The sequence below is a fragment of the Strongylocentrotus purpuratus genome, unplaced genomic scaffold (genome assembly GCF_000002235.5).
Source record: "Strongylocentrotus purpuratus isolate Spur 01 unplaced genomic scaffold, Spur_5.0 spur5_contig_857, whole genome shotgun sequence".
Classification (NCBI taxonomy): domain Eukaryota; kingdom Metazoa; phylum Echinodermata; class Echinoidea; order Camarodonta; family Strongylocentrotidae; genus Strongylocentrotus; species Strongylocentrotus purpuratus.
The window spans coordinates 306319-328770 of record NW_022145565.1 but is presented as its reverse complement, the minus strand read 5'-3'; the positions used below and the strand labels follow the sequence as shown (position 1 = coordinate 328770).

Here is a 22452-nt window from a genome sequence, read left to right as displayed (position 1 = left end):
GTACATCATGTAATTGGTTAAAAAGGAGGTCTTGTCAATCAAATAACAGATGGCCAACCTTGAAGCCTATCGTAACCATTTTTGATACATAGTCAATTTATGCAAACACACATATGGATATATATCCAATTAGACAAAAATATTGATCAGAATATATACTGGTATCATCCAAGGTGTATAAATTCATATTCTGTGTTAATATTTTTAGTTTTATGGACGTTTTTAGAACAATTTAACCAACCAGGAAGGATGTACATGAACTTGGAGATTTCTATATTTCTGAAAAACACATGTCTAAAAATATCCATGTTCTAAACACCTTGGATGCATGTGCTTGTGATGTATGGTTCTACATTAAATGAGTAGACCTACATGTACAAGGCTACATGTATGTATTTCATTTTATCCTATACTAAAAAATGCTATTATAGGAACACAATGTATGAATTTCCAGGATAAATCTAAAAGACATGGTTACACTACATGTAGTTTCATTTTAAAGGGGTGTAGCATGGCAAATATTGGTTAACGCCATCTACGACTTCTTTTGGACAACTACACGTAAATGAATGGACTTGATTAACGGTCAGCGCGCGATAGCGTTCGCGATACAGACCGAAGTTCTCCTTACGCTTCGGTTTTGAATATGTTGCATGCACATGAATACTGCAGTCGCGTCGACTGTAGACATATTATACCCGATTGGCCCAGCGTCAGGCCACGGGAAAGACACATAGTCTTATCATGCTACACCCCCTTTAATACAAATTAATAATTTTTACAATCAGAATTCATTGTTTTTTTATTTAAAGAAGATACATGTAGGCGGTCTTATAAGAATTCATTTATTTACCAAGATTCCTTGTACTTGAGCACACTGCCAAACAGACTTTGAAAAACAAAAATAAATAAACAACTCCAAACCAACCAAATCTTATTCAAAAGTTATTTTGTGTATGTAATATGATTTCTTTTAATCAGTTTGTTTTCCATAAGGTGTCATTGATGTGATTAGGGTATTAGCTTCATGATATAATGTTTACACCTGGAATACTGCAATATTGAAATGGACTTTTAATGTAGTAGCACAGACAGAACCCATCTTGAAATAAATATGGTCATGTATGATATGAGCCCCTACCCCACCCCCAGTGACGCTGGAAACAGCTCCACCTGTAAAAAGTCAATGGATTAATTCACCTTTTAGTGCAATTTGAGGGATTTTCAGCTGTTATTATTTTTGTTCTAAAAAAATCATCAAATTTGAGAGTTAATTAATAATCCTCTCTTCAATTCATGGTGTCCTGTCCATGCACAGCCTTTCAGCCATTAGTTGTAAGCTACACAGTCTTTCACTCACAATCATTTTTTCATTTTGTAGGCCGGATTCATATCTGAGAGAAAGTTTATAGGGCTGAACCACCATGCAAGCCGGGCCGGCCGAGACAGACGGACGGACGGATAGGAAACCAGAGATTAAGAAGAGAATACTAATTGGGTCACAGCTCCAGGAAGACAGGGCAGGTATTACGCTGACCTATTTTCACAGTCATTATGACCCATATTTTGACATAATAAAAACATGTCGTTAACCCACCGAGAACAATTAATGCCCTATACAAGAGGATCACGTTGTCGGCTATCAAAACAGTGAAGTCGTGACCATGCTAATTCCCATTTAGCGACTCATCATTTTGGGGATTATCTTTCAGAGTATTAAAGAATAATGCGACTGTAATATAACCAATAACACTCGCATCAAATTGCAGTAAATGTACATGTATGAGATTGAGAAGGGCTAAAAGCGTTATTTACACTGTACCTTCACCTTTACTTGAGTTTATGGAGGATTTTTTTTCTTCAATAAGCATACATTTTTGATCATATTAACAATCAAAATTCAGTTTCCTTTGGGTCCTTCTTTAATAAGTACTGAATTCATATTCAATGTCCTATTTTCCATATTGCTGCCGAGGCCAGGAGCCCTACGCACATTAATACTCATTGTATGATAAGAATCAGTTAAATAAAATAGTTAAATAGATTTCAGTAGATGTAACATGTACTGCTATGTCAGCAAACATTGTTCACTTTATACAACATGTGTAAATACATGTGTTTATTTACTGTCTGAGTCACGAGGTGCATGCAGGGCAAAGGGCTAAAGATTAATAGGCTAAAGTTTTCAGGTTCATGCAAGGACAAGAAAAATAAAACCTTGGTATTTGAATCATTGTAATCAGACTTACATAAATAAAAATGAAATAAATATTCAATAACCACTTAGCTATTGGTATGCTTGTAAGTAAGCAACTAGGAGAACAACGGTTTTAAGTTCTCTTTGAGGGACTTGGTAATGAGGATTAATGCCAAAGGGCACTAGCACATCAACTTGGTTTCGGACCTGGGACCTTTTGGTTGCAAAACCACTGCTCTACCACTGAGCCATTCTGTTTCCTCTATAATCTACTTTCCTAAATATGCTCAAGGCAAAAAAACCTGCATTTCTTTAATACAGGTGTACATGAATATTGTTAGCCTTGTACAGTACATTTAAAGAAGTATAGCTATAACTACCAGGAAAAAGAAAAACTCTGTAGAAAATACACCTGTAAGTTGACTTGTATGAATAAAATTGGGTTAAAGTACAGTTAATGATTTGGAATCTCTGCAATCTGTGAAAAGCAGGGTTAACAAGTTTTCGTCGGTAGGTCTGCTACATCAAAGGGTACACGATGACAATGAGGGTAGAAGTGTTCATAATGTTTGTATTATTGACAGTAAAGATATGACCTTGGGACTGAAATTGAGGTTGATAACCTATATCATCATATGTAGGTTTGGCGTCCGAGCTTATTGGATGCATTTACACAACAGCTACATCTAGAAAACTTACATAAAGGAAGTTCCCATATAAAGGAAGAAACTTTTACAAGCAAGTAAGATCTATTTCACAGGAGTCCCTCATTCATGTAGGTTTAATGCTGTAAAATGATTGAATCAAGACAATTAGACTTTTTTGCCATTCATGAAAACAGCAATCAAAGATGATTTGCTTGTGTCACTTGACATTTAATTTTGTAGTAGTATTCCACGACTTGTATTAAACCGAGGAGCTTTTTCTTGATGTAACATTGTGTTTTATCAATGAAGAGAAACAATGAAATGGTTACTTCAAAGTTAGTAGATGTCATCTAAACATGAACACAACATTTTGTACATGATATCTGTTGAAGGTATTAATTTAGCTATTTAAAAAAAAGTTATTATTTCATTTTGGGGGGAGAAAAAACATGCTTCGTTTCTATAAAATACAATGATGTTGGGGTCTAAGAGAGGAAATGCAAACATATAAATACACTTCACAATGATCATAAATGTTATAAAAAAAAAAAAATTTATATTGATTTATTATCAGCCATGACTTTAAACATAGTACAGATACGGTATCTTAAAGAATAAAAGCATAACAAAAATGTGGTAAATTTCTAATAAATCACCTTGACGTTGGTCGTTGTGTATGTTTTAATTGCTCTAGATGTATTGATTATCATAACATTACAGGTTTGTTTAGTTACCATTAGTTTTCAATGGGCCACATCAAAACAAGAGAACATACAACAGAATGAAATCTATCTCTGGATTGACACCGACTACATAAAGCAAATAAAACAAATATAGCAAATAATAAACATTCAAAGGCTCTGCGGTTATGATTCTGGCTCACCACTCTTTACGCTCCAATAACAAAAGCCATAAATCAACCTGTCCTATTTGAGCCAGATATAGGGTAATCATTGTATAATATACCACAGAAGAAAACTACTATTCCAATTCAACTTTCAACAACACCCAAATATGTTCTAGTTAATGAAAGGAATTAATCATATGGCATCCAATCTAAATTTATTTGACAGCTGTACTGGTATACAGGAAGTTTTTTTTTGTGTTTAACACAAGACATCAAATTTGTTGGTGTGTAACTATAACAGTGATGTAAAAATATAATAATAAAAACTTGTGGGATAGAACAGGATGCAGAGCAAGAAGTAATTGACATAATTTACCCTAGATTTCTGATCTATTTCACCAACAAAGACATATATTTGAAGTTTGATTTCAAGCTTTAAGCAAGAAAATAGAGTAGAGAAAGCAATTAAACTTTGTAAGTAGTCTATATACCTAACAAGTTTTAAGCTGTGTACTGCCCAATCCCCACAGGATGCATCTTTTATTTTCATTTTTTTTGCTTGACTGAAAATGAACTTTGAGTTTGAGTAGAAAAAGTGCATTAACTTTGCTACTTGTAGATGAACTTTTCATTTCCATTAATAAATGCAGTACGGTGAATTGGTTTCCTTTTAAGAAAAAAATGGATATTAAAGATCAGTAACCCCTATATAAATGGGATGCGCACTGGTTTATTACTTGTAGGTGCAAAGCCCTTATAGTTGATTACCCCATATCTCATTACAGTCAAGCAAATTGAAATATTGATAGTTAATCCTCTGAAGTAATGGATATATTTAACTCTGGACAGGGTTAGAAGTTTAGATTATCATACACACAGGTAACTCTTGGGTTAGGATTGTGATTGGTTTGTAGGTAAGATACCGTACATTTTTGGTGAGTGATAGAACATGAGTACTGAGTTGCTGTTGATCAAGCAAAGATGAGCATATGCTTTACAATCTTTTAAAGTCATCTCTCCTTTTCACAATAATGAGGATTCTATTATTTAACACACTATAAATGTCTTGGGGTCTCTGAATAAAACAGCTAGCCTCATCACAAGATCAAGTATGCTTGTTTATTAAAGCTTGTACCTCTTTCGAAGAAGGGGGCTGTTACCAAAGCTAATGCCTTGAATTAGTTGATGATCATCAATTACAATTCTCTGGGTTACATAGCGCTTATAGTGTACACAGGCCATGTCTACAACGCGCTGATACATGTATTTGATTATACATGTACATCATTTCTGTTGCACATTAATGGAGTTATAAACTATATAGATTTAAACTATAAAATGTACTCTTTAGAAAGAGAAAGAAATTGATACAAGCAAAGCTGAACAAAACTAATTAGACTATACCTTTAAATCTGGAATATTTGGATATATAGATGTAACGAGAAGAGAAGCCCGTTGCCAGGAACTCTCCTGACTTGATTACTTTCTGAGAAAACAGACAATCTGACTTGTTCATGGGGTCTGAGGATTGATACTGATGCTTTCCTGATGGTTGTCATGGTAATCATAACATTACAAACGTTCATAGCAACATACAACATGAGGTGCTGCTCAATATGTGAAACATGCTGTGGAGAATGTTAGATACTGTAGGTGAATACTCCAAAACATATAATCTTTGGAAGAGTATAGTGACCAAAACTTTAAAACTGGACAAACAAAATTATATATGTCTAAATTATTAAAAGAACTGTAATATCAAGAGAAAATGGAGGAATTGAGAAGACAAGAAATTAAGTACATATTTTGAAAAGGAACAATCTACAGTACATAAATCAACTCAGCTTTAGTATTTTTAAACTGGTCATGGTTTATGTATAGTATGTAAATATATCTTGTTTAAAAAATAATTAGTTTTAAAATGCTTGATCAATTTTGTTACACAATTTCAATACGATGCCTTGGAAAAATGTCAAACCGAATTTTCCAGACCTCTTCATACAGATACTGCTCATTCCCTACCGGTATTTTATACACCATTTCCTATATACATATATTTACTTTATCGACAGACAGTATTTTGGTTGAATTTTAGTTGTGTTTATAGAAGAGGTTTGTTTGAATAAAGTCTGTATTGACTGATCACAATCTCACTGGGTGTTAGTGACCTAAAACAATTGTTTGACAATGCCTACAGATAACTGGGAACATACTGTCACAAGGCAGTTTAGATTGTAGACCTTCACCTATAAACTTGGTGCTCGATCAGGTCTATTGTGAATTTCATTGTATGACCAGATGAACTACATGTATATTATTTTACAGCATCAAAAGAGGAATGCCACCCTACTATTTTATTGGATATAATTATTATAACAAAGTAAAGGCAAAAAAATGAGAGAAACAGATAAGTGACAGATTGAGCAAAATTTGATTAAAATGAAAAAGTTCTAAGATTTTAAGCGTTGAAATCTTGAGCACAAACTGTGATGCATATATATTAAAGGTTTTCCTTGGAAGAAATAGAAATTTATAATTTTTTAATGCAGAGCAAATGGGGGGGGGGGACCTACCAAATATGGCACAGCTAGTGTTCTCAGTTTGTGTTTGGTCGATTGAAACTTTAACAATGTATAAGTTATTCTTATTTTAATCGAACTTAGCTCAAACTTTCAGTAAAAAAGTGTTACAGTAACTCACTGGGGTGGGGGTTGGGGGCACAATTTGATACCCATGGGGTCATAAGCACATTTTAAGAACTATTCATCAATCACATCACTTTATCTCTACAGTGTTTTATCCTATATTTTAATGTCAATAGATGACATGCATCAATTTTCGAGCCGTTGAGTATGAATCGTGTCACACACAGGTAAAGGAGACCTAACAATTGATATTCTTTACCCCCTGAACATTCCAAAGGTCTTGTTGCCTTAACATGCCTGTCTCAATGAAGCAAAGCGATACCTGTCATGAACATGAATGATTGCAATCATCAGACAATATCAATGGCTCAATTTGAAAATAAGGTTTGAGGTAGACAACAAAGTTCATGCAATGAAAAAAATATGTTTTTGCCCAACAGAAACAAATAACGGATAAATTGTTATTTGGTGAAACAAGTCATGGTGAACATGACTATAGGATGAGGTAACCTCTACTACAAGTTTATATACAGTAGGCCAAATAATCTCATGATCAATATCGTTAATATCTTCATCAAGATATCAGTATTTCTGAATCAATACATATGATAAAAGAAAACGTGATCACAAAGACTTTTGTAACGGCCTAGTAAAGACATTTCAATAGCCTTGCCCATCTCCTATCACATGTGCAGACATTACAATGACATATTACGCAATCCAAACAAGATTTCTATGAGATATACAAATTGCCTAAGTCGATTTCTCAAAGCTTAGTCTTTGCAATCAATTCTAGTAATGATTTATGAACCATTGAATGTAAAGTTAATACAATTGCCAGGATAGGTTAATTAATTATTCTGACATTTCTTGGCTGTAATATTGGGAGATCTCAAAAGAAAATACTTTCTGTATGACATATTCCCAAATTTGTTCTTTTTCATTTCCTTCTAGAGTCGAATGATATAATACAACTTTGGGAACATGTGGCAAATTTCACATCAATCTATACTATATTTGACATTGATCAATAAGAAATGCTATTATAAAAGGGTATTGGCCTAAAAACATATTTCACTTTATCAAGGATATTGTTACATTATGAGAAAGATGTAAAAATGTTGCCACATCTTGAACCACTTTACTCTGCAAAGCAGTTCTACTTACATTAAGCAGCTAGATTCCAATCAACTGATAAAATCTTGAGATTAATTAAGGTTATCTAGCTCTGCCGATCCTGGAGCAATGCTACGCAGCTTAGTTTGGAAACTGAAACTCTGATCTATTCTAAATATACATCCTTTACCGAGGTAGTCTCTGTACGGATTTGACATCATTCCTAGAGAGCTTGGGGCAACAAGACGCAAGAGAAACATCAAGAATTATGACCTAATTCAAAACAATATCATTGACCTACAAACAATGAGATATTCCTGCCTTGCGGATGCACAATCGCTTGCTCTACATAATATACATCTCCCTCTCCCCCTCTCACTCTCTCTCTGTCTCTCTCCCCTCCTCCGGCTCCCTCCCTCCTCCACAGTCTCCCTATCTTGTTGAGTCACTAGAACGCTGTATTTCATTCACGGCCGGCACTGAGTCGATGCAAGATGCTATCTCCACAGCCAGGGGGCAAGAGAAAAAGAGAGCACCATTTGTAAGTCAAATAAATACAGTACCATCAATAAGACTGCGCAAAATTACAAGGAAATGAATAGTTGGCAGTCAATTATTCCAATTTTGCTCATCACCTTGTTACATCTAAGATGTTAAGTGATGTGGTCTGATAGGCCAAAAACTAATTGTGTCAAGTGGATCTCTAGTCTACACTTTTTTCTATAAACTGTTGATGTATGAAACTAATACAGAGATAAGCATGAAGTAAACCCATTTCAGCTAAAGCCTCGAGTTGTACACTCCATATTTCCATAACATAAGATATAATATCAGAGCTGAAGAAGGAGTTTATATATAGTATAAAGGCGAAATGGATATAGAAGACTGGCATTATAAATTCGTATCGACTTGAAAACTGTGACAAATTATTAGGCCATGAAACTAGGCTACTGAAACTACGAAATAAAATCAGGTCATTGTTTTCAAATCATAGATGTACATGTAGATTACTACCGGTATGTCATGTCTATAATACGTCCGGACAATTTAAAAGGAGTTCAAATTGCAAAAGCTTTATTTGTATATTAAAGCTAATGAACATGTATCTAGGTGCATTGTGGGAATATCTGATCTTCATTTGTTTTAAATGCTGTCAAATTTTACCCACTCGATATCATGTACCATACAACATGTAAATCAGATATTTAAGAAGTGAAGTTGTCCAAATTTTTTGCCTTCTCCTGTATTTTCTTTACATTTGACTTAAAGTCAAGGCACAATTCACACAATTTCTGATACTGATTTTTTCTTGCATCTTAAAAAGAAAGAGTATATGGGAAAGAAAGAGGGATAGAGGTACAGGTATGAGAGAAGGAGAGTTGAGTTTATATGAAACTGAGAATACATGTGAAGCCTGCATTTTAAAATAGTAATATGAAGGAAAGTGTTGAATGTTATTTTGGAAACGTGAAAGGAAGTTGCTGAAAACATGCATAACTCCGCTGTATGAGTGATCAGGAACTAGCAATGAGTGATGACAGAATCACATGTATCGTTAGCTACATTTACATGTTCACATTCACTAATGTCTACACACATACATGTCGTACAGTCTTAAGGCTTTTGAAAAACTATTTTAAAGGGATACTGACGTGTCACATAGTGTATTGTTGATGCGCTCTACAGACATTTTTTTTTTGCTACAACAAAGAAAGGGATTTTTTTTTTTAAATTGAATTTGTAGAGGTAAATGAATTCAATTTTCATGTACACTGTAGATTTGCTGAATGGCAAACGATGACCAAAGAGCCATCAACATATCCCTTAAAGTCATTTTAAAAGCAGTTGAAGATGAATGTATCAAATAAGCATCTTTAAATATAAATTATATTTACACATAACACAATGTTATAAGAATCATTTTGTCACTTTTTTCTATCTAAAATGCAAGGTTTCCACTTGAGCAGTTATTGTATTTTTCCTTGAGCATAATTCCCTTCCTTTTCTTTTTCCTTTTTAGTCTTAATTGTCTATCAATTAATAGATATGAATCTGAAACAATGGGCAGGATGTACCATAGAATAATCACTCATGAAAACCTTTTTCATCAGCAGACAATGTGAATATTCACTCATGTGATTAATTAATTACAAAGCTCATTCTTTTTACTCACATTAAAACAATCTATAACAATAAAAAGTGGATTGCCAATGACTATTTTCAGCCCAACAGTTGAACGCAGTTTTAACTATTTTCTATTTAGTACTTATATTTTGGATATGTTTGCAAGAACTTCAGATCAGGCAGAAAAAAAGATACAAAAAGGGCACAATTTGGTTTCAAAATAGCACAAATTGTCTGATGAGATTCAAGAGCGAAAAGAGCATTAACTCTTTGTTAAAAGATATGAGTTAATGCCCTCTGCCTCTAGGCTTTTAGCAGACAAATTGTTCCACTTCTCTACATTTTGGATATCCATGGGATGAAATATAGTCAAGCTTTTTCCTTTTTCCTCTTCAAATGAGTGTTTAAAAATACATGTAATTGGAAATAAAATACCCGGAGATGACTGATTTAAGGAAAATTTTGATATTGAGATTTAAACACATAAAAAGAAAAAGTTTGATATTGTATGAATACCTGTCAAGGTGAAAGGATCTTTTCTATTTGGGTCACATTGCGATCATTGTCATTAGGCATTCTAAAGAATGTTACTTGCTTGACATGAGACACCCAAGGGGTTACATCCAAACCCAAACGTGCCACGGCAGTGACGCAAGAACCGCCCGGACGCGTCACAGATCATCGAAGATTCTATTTCACCCTCCATCATGTGGGATAATAAAAGAGTGAATCTGGTGCCCCTTTGTCTGCTCACTATGATATAGTTTGGAGGGGAAAGCCTCAAGGTTTCCATCCACTCTAAGAAAGCGTGACATACTTTTTCTTGTTCAAGATGCATAGTCATGGATGTTGCAGAAACTAGCTATACATGGATGACATTCTATTCAACATCTTCAAGATCACAAGACTGGTTTTAGATGCTGCTTGTTAAGACTGGTTTTGTAATGGATGTAATTGGCATGTTATACACTTTTTGGTTGTATTATATATTGGTTGAATCCTACAAAGAACATCCATACCCTGTTTGTATAAGTGTTAAATATGATTTTGATTATGTTATAAACACATTTCCCATAGACCCCTTTTATAATTTCAGGTAATGTACTGTAGCGTTCAGTTAGCATTAAGATCCTCTCTTAAATCAAGAGATGAATACACAACATGTATTAAATTCCCTCTGGTTTAAAAAAATAGTTCATAAACATGCACAATATGGATAATGATTGATTGGATTTTAAAGTATGTAATTGACTAACCAATTAATTGTTGGATGCTGCTTATAAGTATCGGCTTTCATGGTGATGTAGATATACAGTAGGCTTAAATTAATTGTTTGATTGCTAATTTGATTGATTGGCTGATCATTGATTTATTAGCTGCTTGAATAATTTCTAAATCCCTTGAAACTTTTTAGAGGCATTTACCTTTAAATAAATGTGATTAAGAAATATCTCAATTAAAATGGTATGAACTTCTTTTTAAATTGTATGTAAAGTTTGTATTTCTTGCAAAAACAAAGGCTGGGCAGAAATTTGTCTGATTTCTTACACTTCAGGTGCACTTCCCACATCAATCCGTGTACGGTTACCTTCTAACCTAAATTTTAATAGCAAAATATAAAGCGCTTGCTTAGTTTCTTTGCCCATCATGGCAGACAAGTACATGTATCTGATTTTTAATTAAACATCAAATTGACCTCCAGGTAAATTATAGCATTATATGGTATCAGGGATTTCAGCTTATTGTCAAACACATATCAATTATGATAGTCTTATTTGAATGACAATGACTTATTTGGAAAGTAGAAATTCTACATGTACTTCTAATTGTCATTCTTTTTAAAAAAGTCATTTCAGATCTATAAGAGGAATATAAATGCATAAATACAAAGTGGCATTACAAGAGATGGCTGATACAAGACAAATTATTTTGTATTTCTCCTCTCAAATCTTGACAAATGCAAATATGATCACAATTTATATTCACAAGACTCTCAAGAGAACCATTATATTTAGATCACAAGATGCATTTATCAGAAAGATTACCCCAAAAACTTCCTTGTCAGATATGTCTCTGGAGACCGGTACTCTGTTTCATAAACTAGTTCAACTCATTTTCGGTCATAACAATCTATTTTATATCAAATGTCTGTGTTTTACAATTTTCTTCACATATGTAGATTGGAATATTTCAAATTTACACATTTTCCTTCAATACCTGGCTGGCTTCAAATCCTTTCAATCCATTGCCCCACGCCTACAGAACAAACTTCCTGCATTGCTGAGAAATACATGTAGTACTTCAATTGACTTCTTCAAAAATTATCTGTAATCAAACATCTACAATTCTTTCTTTTTTTCCTTACACTAATGGACAACGCTTTTTATGTACATGTACATGTACATGTATATCCTCTGTAAATAAATCCAATTATTATCATGAATACCTTGTAATCACACCATAAACTGTAGGTGGGGGTTGATTAAGTAAATTATAAGGATCTCACTCTACCTGCATGTGGGTACCTCTTTCATATACATGTAATACCAACATATTTTGTGTAACTCACAATCAAACCAAAAGCATGTACATGAACCTGTAGGCTGTAATCTTTATAAAAAAAATAAGCTATAGAGATGTATGCAGGTACATATTGGCCCTAATTCACGAAAGTAGTTTATCCTAACCCACGGGCTATATACCTCCATAAGAGGAATATACATCCGCATCCTCACGTTCATAAACAGGCAATATTTATGGTTTAGTACACTTATTTTAATTTAAACCATGTTTTAGACCATGAGTTAAAATTAAGCCTCTTTTGTGAATTTGACCCAATATGTCAGATTACATGACTAAATGAAATACTAGAACTACAGCATGGCTTTCTCACCCAATCATGTGTTATTATGTTACAAATTAATAGCATGACGGTAAAATAGCCCTATTATTTTTTAATTGTACGACATTACATGGCAATTTACATCCAAGATCCAGATTACATATGAATTGAGTAATGGTAAATATATCAAAACAATAAAAATGTGTTTCTTATATGTCTCCACCCTACATTTGGTATCGGCAATTGATGGAATTATTTGTGAAACAGTATCACAATGACAACAAAAAGCCTATAATCAAAAGTCAACTGACCATGATCTGTACTAGCCTTAAAATGTAATTGGATCATCTTCCTATTGTCACCGTGTTTGAAACTCGTACCTCAAGAAGTTCTTGACATATTCTGATAACAAGAGTAATACCTCTAATTCCCAAAAATTGAAATCTATGACATTTGACCTTTGTTCTACATACCCTAAAATATAATTAGGTTGTCTTTCTATGGTGATACAACTATCAGAATGTTTGAAGCTCATATTTCTAGTTGTTCCTGAGACACTGCAATATCAAAGCTGATACCTGTAATTTCAGCCATTGACATCTAAAATGTGTGAGATGTTGCAATAATGAGGCTAATACATGAAGTGTCATAAGTTGATCTCTTTGACCTTTGACCAAGTTACTCCAAAATTTCATCAGATTGTCATCCTATGGAGATACATACATGTACATGTACCATCATCAAGTTTGAAGTTCATATCTCAATTGGTTCTTGAGATATCGCGATAACGAGAAAGCAAGACGGACGGAGGAAAACATAAAAACATAAGCCTCTGGCACCACTTTTGGTGGGCGGAAGCATAAATAAGTACTGAACTGTAGGTAATTAGGATCATTAGACATAATAGGACATACATGTATAAACAATAACAATTGGTTGCCTACTCACCCAATGCTCCTGGCTCTGTTCTATCTCTCAGCTCCCACTCCACTGGTAGCTTGCGTTTAGCTCCTAAGGACGATGAGGATGAAGATGATGATGATGGCCCAGGCAGAAGGCCTTCCATCGTTGCCATGGTAATAGATGTCTGCAGTTGGTCTGGTATCTCAATCTTCTAGCAGTGTCTTTGAAAACTTGGTACTTGATGACTGACAACTACATAGGTCTGCAAGTAAATTATGAAATGACAATTAGAGCAAGAAAATGGCTTACTGGACAAAATTGACAAAAATTTACATAACTTTATTCATTCATGAAACTCTTAATTTACAGACTGTATGAACACTAACCTGTAGTACAAATTGACACCTTCCTAATACATGTTCCAAAACCATTCACAAAATTATGTCTTAGTGCACAATTTCAATTGTGAATATATACATGTATTCAAAATAATCAGTATAACAAATGCTTTCTCCTAATTTTGCTACTTGCTGCAGAGCCAAGTTAGATTATGAAGTAAGAATAAATAGAAAGATCATGCAGATTTGGCATGGGTTTTGGGGCAGCGGGAAGCATTATGAGTATAGTGTCTGACTTCAATTCCATCCAGCTTTGTGTACGAATGAATCCCATCAATAAGGCCTAGAAAGATTTGAACTTTTATTGTCGTCAACGGAGCAGGGGAAGGAATCTTCTTCTTCTTTTAACTGAAGTGATTTCACTCTTATATATTGACTACCGTAGGCTATAATTGTACCATATTACACAAAGATTTAAAACTTGTTTTCATTACTCAATGAACCTAAAATGTGAATAACTTCATTTGCTGAATTTTCTAAAAAAACATCTGGGTTATTACATTTCATGTTTTATCTATTGAGAGCCAGAAGGCTGTTAACTCTGTAAAATTATTGAGTTAAAGCTAATCTTGAGCTCTGGTATCGATGGGCATTATATGTCGACAGTATATTGCTATCATTCATTCTGGATTGTTTATCTTGCAGAAGATTGATTGTTTGAACCAGTAAAATAAAAACAAAACCTCACAAAAACTTGCTGGAAATCATCTTCAATAAAAACCACAACAAAAAGATTTATTTTCCTTTTTAAGAGAAAAAGTTCTCTCCAGGGATGTAGCGCTGAATTCATTTCATACATCACTTAACGATGGGTACAGAATGGAAGGAGAGGAACAATAGAAGCTGACGAGAAAGGTCAAACACTTTGAAGCCTAACCTGAAAACATTCACCTCCCATCATTAGCTTTCTCCTGTACTCAGTAGGAATACTCCTTCACAATGGAAGCTTATCCAAGAATACCATGTCAATGCTTGGAAAACACACAGCTGGATAGCAACAGGGATCTATTATCAGCTCTTTATAGAGGTGTCTTGCTCAGCTCAAGTGCACAAAAGTTCAACTTAGCGATTGGTTTCTTCCAACATACATCAATGTAAGCCTGGGTCATAGTTTGTTCACACATGGTTTACAGAAAAATCAGGTGCACTGAATGATTTACAATATAATGGAAAATTTGAGGAAAAAAAAACAATTCTATTTAATAATAAGACATACTGTAATCTTGATCATTGTGACAGTATTAATGCTATTCTTTCTCTGATTGAATAATTCTCTCATAGTTATATCCTGAATAATAATGTGTATTAATAAGGCTGAGGAGTATACAATGTACAAGATAAAAGCATGTAAACAATGATTATAAAATAACAACTACTTTGACTACTTTTCTCCTGACAATCGAGGGAATTGTATTATTCTCAAAACAGAACAAACTAGTGGATTTACTCAATTAGGATTTCATGCTAATTGTGAGGAGTCAGCAGACCACCTGGTAATCTAGAGGTTACCCCGTTGACTACTGAATTCTCTCAATCCAAAAGACTTTAAAGGTACTATGTCCCTTTTGCAGCCAACCTCAAATTCTGTAGAACTTTGCAGGAATTATGAACATATCATGTATGTCCTATCTGTGAAATTTAAACATTAGCAGTGTCCTCATATTCAAATTATGCAAGGAAACCTGTTTACTTGCTAGACTTCACTGTCAGACACTATTGAGTGACTGACTGGCTTTTTTTCTTCTTTGGTAATAACATACATGAAAAGAGTTGTAAAGGGTACATGAGCATTTGTCTACATCAATAACCCACTTCTTGTGATGGCCAAGATTAAACTGATTGAATCTTTGCGCAGCATAAAACGTATGACCATTCGGTACAATCGTCTGAAAATCAAGACTATTACTTTTGGGCTCTATAGCCCTAAAGTCGATTTGACAACTGATAGTCGTTATTTTCCCACTTGAAGACATTTTCAAGCCCCACCTTTTGTAGGGAAGTTATAAATTAGTATTATTTTCAAATGCAGTTGGAATTTAACTTTTTCATTTTTTTGGCCTACAAATGGGACATAGTACCTTTAATATACGAGCCATTCGGTTCAGTATCCAATGAGTTAACTAATAATATCATCAATAGGGATTAATCATGAAAAACAATTGCCTTGCTGGTGCCAACTTGGAAGTACTTAATAGTGCACCCGATTCTTCTGACCTCCTTCAAGTGATACTCTGTTATAAAAACCAAACTTCCTAAACTACTTATGACCAGCAACTCTTCTCTTTCTCTGCCCACATATAATTCATGCACAGATTTATCTGCTGAGGGCTAGTAAAAGGGTGTTAAATCCTATTATTCCCACGCAGGTCTTAATGTACAGTGGCTATACTTACTCTGCACAGATTCATTGCAACAGACATTCACAATAAATCAGAAATCTTCATCTTAAACGTAAAGGCCTAAAAAATATTTAGGGTGTGATTTAAATTTTTTATTACAGTTTACACCAAACTTATGGCCATCATCTTCTTTATTCTACAAATAATCCAATTCTTATATTTGTGAACAAATACTTCTGAATGACAAATCATAAATCACAAATGCAACTCTTTCAGTCAAATTCATTATTTACTTTTATCTTCTCTTTATATTTTGACTTGGTCATGGATTGAAGTTGAACTTATTTGCACCTGTATTGTAAGCAGTCAGGATGTACACTTTTCAACAGTAATTTGATTCAACTAAAAACCCATTTACAATAACAGACGAATACAAAACAAACCTGAACTCTGTGAAGAGGTGAAAGCACTTCGTTTATCCCTTGTTCGACGTGCGACAGAGTAGGCGAAATGCAAAAAAGTCACCGGCGAGAACAAAGGGCTTGCCAGAAATAGGTCATTGTTCGTAGGTCCGCCTGCCCACCGCTGCCCGTAGCTCGACCCTGCTACGCCGTGACAAAGGCTTCGTCTGCTGTTTTTGTTGACAAAAACCGACACAGTTGTAAACTGAAAATATCTTTAAATTTATATATTCATAACTTCTTACCTGCTAAATTATGAGGAGGAAGTCACCATCTACCGATACAGTTTTCTTCTGAGTCTATATCTGCCAGCAAAGTGTTCGGGATCAATTTTGTAATAATAGTGTAGTGGTGGACTGTCTCGGAATAGCATTCGTGAATGAATGAATGAATGAAGAACGAACCGGAATCGAGCGATTTGCAAGCGCAGAGTGCACGGCCAAATCGCGGAGCTGAACTCGAAGCAGACTGCGTTGGGCTGCAGAAATTGTATTGTGTGTGAAACTCATGTAGCATACACAATCCAGCAGGAGTTTGAGCCAGACACAAATAAAAAAAAAAATGACCTACTGACCTAGTTCTCACGAAAACGTCGTATTCTTCGTTTACGGCCTCGTTCATTGGTCAGTTTCGGGAGTGAACATTATTTCGGAAGAGGGGATTATTTGAGTTGGTCCAATGTTTGATATGTTTGTGGGAAATTTTCTTGATAACAAATTGTTTAGGATAATCTGTTTTCAATTGAAAATTGTTATGAGCAGTTTCCGTAATTTAAAAGAAATCACATGAAATTGTGCTTCTGTCAATATTTACCTCCTATCAACTAACATCCCTTTTATTCAATGCATTACTCCAAAAACTTTTTATTACGTCACTTAATCATTATAAAAATTATTCTACTTTTCATATTTGGGGACCAAAATAATGGCTGCCGAAACCGCAAAGTTCTGTGCACTCTGCCACTGTTAATGGTCATTGACTTGAGTGCATACATGTCTCATTTTCATCCCCATATTCCGAGCAAAACAAACAATACCAAATAATAAGGGGGAAACGATGATGTGGAAAGGATAGTCTATTCAAGTAATAGGACAACGCCGCCCTTGTTTCCGAGCATGTCGCAAAAATAACAAAACGAAAAAAGAAAAAAAATATCTAGGGGAATTCTTGATCTAGAGTTTGAATTGATGCACTTTATGTCAACACAAAATGTAAAAAGATAGTATACCTGATTATTTTTTGATCCGCCTCTTCCCGGTCCCCCTCTCTCTATTACTCCTTTATTATGAAACTAGCCCACCATTCAATTAGCCTACCAAATATCAGTGGCTAAGTTGCAGTGTTTCGCACCCCCCTCCCCCCTATGTACAATAAAATGGTGAAACGTCGGGAAAGGGGGAAAGAAAGGATGATGATGATCCACATTACTTCATTCAAAGGCGCCCGCTCCTTCAGTAGTTATGGACTACATTTTGTTTGGGGAAAAGGGTTTTGAGGCCTGACTTAAAGGTAAAGACCAGTTATGGTCACGCGATTGCATTGTGAAAGAAACGTTGTGGAATCGATCAGAAAAGGTTGATCATCTAGCATCTACATCTGCAAGGTTCTGGAATCATCAAAATGATAAGAAATTTGGCCCATTCTTCGTAAAGTTACAAGCACTATGCACAGAAAGATGTATATGGGACTACCTCTCACAGACCATGAGAGAAACAAATTTACCAAATATATGAATTAGTAGGCGGTTTCCCGGCAAATTTTTTATCATCATGTATTAGTCAAAACATATTCTTTCACATGATTGGTAATGAGAGCTTCCATTTCATTTTTTGAAATTGGGGTGTTTCCAATACTGGTCTTTACCTTTAAAGCTTTCTAGCTTGTTGGTGTTGCGAAGAACAGGAGGGAGGGAGTAGAAAAAAGTAAAGTGGGCAACAAGAAAAAAGAGACTCCATCACTCCCCCCCCCCTCTCTCTCTCTCTCTCTCTCTCTCCCTCTCTCTCTCTATATATATCTCTATTGTTCTCTCTCTCTCTCTCTCTCTCTCTCTCTCTCTCTCTCTCACTGTCTCTCTGTCTCTCTCTCTCTCCCTCTTTTAGTTTTCGTTCTTCATTCCCTCTATTTTTAGTCATTATAACCCCCTCCCTCTCGCAAGATTCAAATGATTTTATTTCACACGCAAAACATAATACAATGAAATTTTTGCAATATTATTTGCAGTTTAATATAAGTATTTTACCAAAAATATACAATGGTACAAGACAAATATAATAGTAATGGCAAGAAAAAAGAGGACCTAAATAGAAGCTGAGCTTGTTGAAGTATTGGTTCCTCGGAGGCTCTGTCTTTCCATCATCATCATCATCATCATCATCATTCTCCTCACATCACATTATTAGATCCAGGTTAATCGTCTCGTCTAGCATTATAGGAACAATTGTCTCTTGAGACCAAATGATCATTAACCCAATTCTCGTTTACTTCTCCTGAAACTGTTTAATGAATTTCCTCATTTAAGAGAGCAAACAAATCCAATTAAAAAGGGGACGCGTGACTGATGTAGGTTGTGGCAGCGATATAATAGCACTTCGGCGTTATTACCACGGTTTAGTTTACTTTTTTCAATTCTTCTAGTCTGTCAAGAACAAAGGGTTTTATTACTGTGATACCCGATAAAGATCTTTACCTGGTCAAATCCTCTTCATTGTTATCATCCGTTTATTAACACTCGCTCATCGTTCAAAAGCTTGTAATTTCCATGTTTTAACCCCGATGAGAATGATGAGTGAATACATTTTCTTATAATTATTAATTTATTAATCTATTTAAATTAAAAGTGATAGTTCGCGGCCAGTGAACCGAATTGCAGATTATTTTACAATGATAAGAACAAGATATAATGGATACATTGAAGAAAGATGAAATACAACTATGACAAAAGCAATAGCAAAATTTTGCCAAAAATACCAACAATACGAGGTTTGTAAATATGACAGAGTGACAATGTTTAACAATAAATTCACCCTCTGTAAGAGAAAAATTGAAGAGATGAGCGAGAGAGAGAGAGAGAGAGATAGATAGAGAGGGAGAGAGAGAGAGAGAGAGAGAGAGAAAGAGAGAGAGAAAGAGAGAGAGAGAGGAGGTGGGGGGGGGGGCAGACAAACCATTGGGCGGCAAGAGTTTTCTTGGAACAATCGTAGTATATAGTAAACACAGATTGAAATCAAACAAGAAACGACTTTGATCAAACAATATTCAAAATAAAAAGAACATTTACACCTAACCATGGTTGTTAATTTACTGCCATAAACATAACTTATTCTAGAGCATGTTTTTATTTTTTGAATGCGATTATGAAAGAATCAGTGTTTTTCTTTAAATCAAGTATCCCTTTTCTTTTCCTTTTTTTTTTTGCTACGCGAATTACAGCACTGCACTGTTGTCTTTTTTTGTGTTGGAAAAAATAGGAAGATTGTCCACGACTTTATCACAGAGGCATTACCGATAACCAATTTAAAGAGCCCATGCCTATAGTGATAACAATTTTTTTTAATCGTATTTTTCTCATTTTTCCCCGATTTTATTCAAACTTTCACCGGTTTACTTCTCTAATTTGTCTGGTTTGCTATCAAGGTTGGATTTCCTTCTATTGGTTACCTTGCTGGATTCCTCGACTATTTTAGTACAGATTTGAATAATTTTGCACCCTATCAAAGGAATTTAATTATTTAAAAAACGCTTATCACAGTATTATGATTAATAAGAAATTATATTTTTGAGGGTTAAATATGAAAAGAAAATATATATCGCTAAGTCACTTTGTCCCTCACTTAAATAATAACAGTTAAAAAGAACTTGATCTCATGTAATTAAAAAAGATCAACCTAATTTCCACAGCATTGTCCGTCACTTGACAACGACATAATTTATTAATGTAATACGTGATAATTTTTTATTTGTTTTTGTTTTTTTTTTTTTTTGGGGGGCATGGGCGGATCCAGCCGGCGGCAAAAGGGGGGGGGGGGGGCCCAAATCTCGAGAATTTTTTTAGCGGCGAATCAGCCAGCCGGCGAACGGCGAATAAGCGGGGTGGGAGTAGGGGGGGGGGGGGTAAGAGCCCTTTTTTTCCCTCCAGTTTTTGAGGGAAAATTTTTGCGTCGACTAAGGCGGCCGGTGAATAAGCGGGGAGGGGGGCAGGCCGGTAAAATCGGCCCGTGGAACCGCGCCTGGGGGGGGGGGGTACTTAGATTTGGTTGAACGGGGGTGTGCCACTCAAGCCTATAAACCCCAACCTATTTTCAAGCGTCAGTTTAGAAGATTTTCTCGAAGTAAGGCCCATTTTTCACAATTTTCGGGTGTTTGCCATGCAAAGACCAGAAATTTTTAGAAATTTAAAAAAAACGGACCCATTTATTGGTAGTTTTGCTTAAATTGGGACCCATGTTAAGGGATTTTTTTGTGCGGCACACCCCTCATGTCCGATGTGAGTACCCCCCCCCCCCCGATCTACCATGGCGTATGAAAAATTACCTTGAGATGCTTTATAATCTTATCACGATCCGCATTTCAGCTCAACGCAAGCATTGTTTAAAAGACTAATGGAGCAAACTCGCAAAGACTTTTGAAAAATCAACCTAGAGAAATTGCAATAGCCTATCCACAATATTATTGCACAGACATTATACACTGACGCATGATGTAATCTGAACATGATTTGTATGGGATAAACACAAATGCGATTGACTTGATTTTTCAAATGTCTTCGCGACAATTTTATGAGTACATAGATACAGACAGATACATGCAAATTGATAGACAGACATATAAATAGATGGATAGATAACAATTTATATGATTTGAATACAGCGCTCAATAGCCAGTCAAACTTGGGGCGGGAAGGGAAGGCAACATAATGTCTCAAAAGTACTGACAAGGAAAAACAAAATAATACAAATGTCTTACAGGGGAGAGCCCAAGAAAAAATCTTACAGAAGTAAGAAAAGGAAGCAAGTTAACAAGCAAAGTAACATAAAAACGAACAACATAACACAAAGGTTATCAACTCTTCCCTGGGGGTAATGTTGCAAAAATAACTATCAGTGAGTCTTGGGGGTAGTTAAGAAAGGGCACCGTGAAACAATTTAATTAAACAGATTTTTAAAAAATTGCCAGAAGAAAAAGACAGCTAAACTGGCCCCTATAGCGTATAGTGATACCCGATATATAGCACTAGCGCCCAAAATGTTCCCCTTTACCCTAGTTTTCATTCCTTTACTTTTTTCCATCTTTCAAAGCTATATTTATTTTTTAATTAACTTACACATTAAAAGACTTCACACTACAGTCCCAGTCTGGCCTTTTCCTGTTTGGGAAGTGCTTTACATTAACAAGGACAAGCATATACTCCAGGTTGCATCTGAAAATCCGATCATTGTTGCTATGTCAGGAATGTCCAGTTATTTAAAACCTTTCTTTTAACTTTAAAGGTCTTACTCAAAAGAGAGAATATATGATCTGTACAAATTATAGTGAAATGCCTTCCAGCTATTCATAACCATAACTGAATTGAATAGGTGACTTCGCTTTGATGCTGTGTCGGGTTGCTTATGCATTCTTAAAGATACTTTCTACTTTCAGGAATGATCATTTTAAATTAGTCGGAAATCTGATGGGAAGCAATATTGCTGGATGATACATGGTGAAAATTAAATGGAATATGTTTACATTGCTCCTGTATATTGATGATGATTAAATAGGTTACTTTTAGGTCATTTTCGCACTATTGATTAAATAGTTTTCTCATCATTTTGTGTGTGTTTGTCATATGTATGACATTTGGGTACGTTTTTCCTTATATTCTAAGCCTAAATCATCTACTTTTAAAAACAGATATCAAAATATTTGGTAGGCACTACCTCTTAACTCATGATGGG

At 34.9% G+C, this 22452-nt stretch overlaps 1 protein-coding gene across 1 annotated transcript in view; it reads right to left on the bottom strand.

Moving 5' to 3' along the window:
* LOC115917889 overlaps positions 1 to 17047 on the bottom strand; it is a 42920-nt gene extending 25873 nt beyond the window's left edge. The window contains exons 1-2 of the mRNA XM_030996806.1: positions 16765 to 17047; positions 13367 to 13583 (exon numbers count right to left, since the gene is read on the bottom strand). Of these exons, the coding sequence (XP_030852666.1) occupies positions 13367 to 13493 (127 nt within the window). The 5' untranslated portion in view covers positions 13494 to 13583; positions 16765 to 17047. The remainder of the gene's footprint in view (positions 1 to 13366; positions 13584 to 16764) is intronic.
* Positions 17048 to 22452: the final 5405 nt, after the last annotated feature.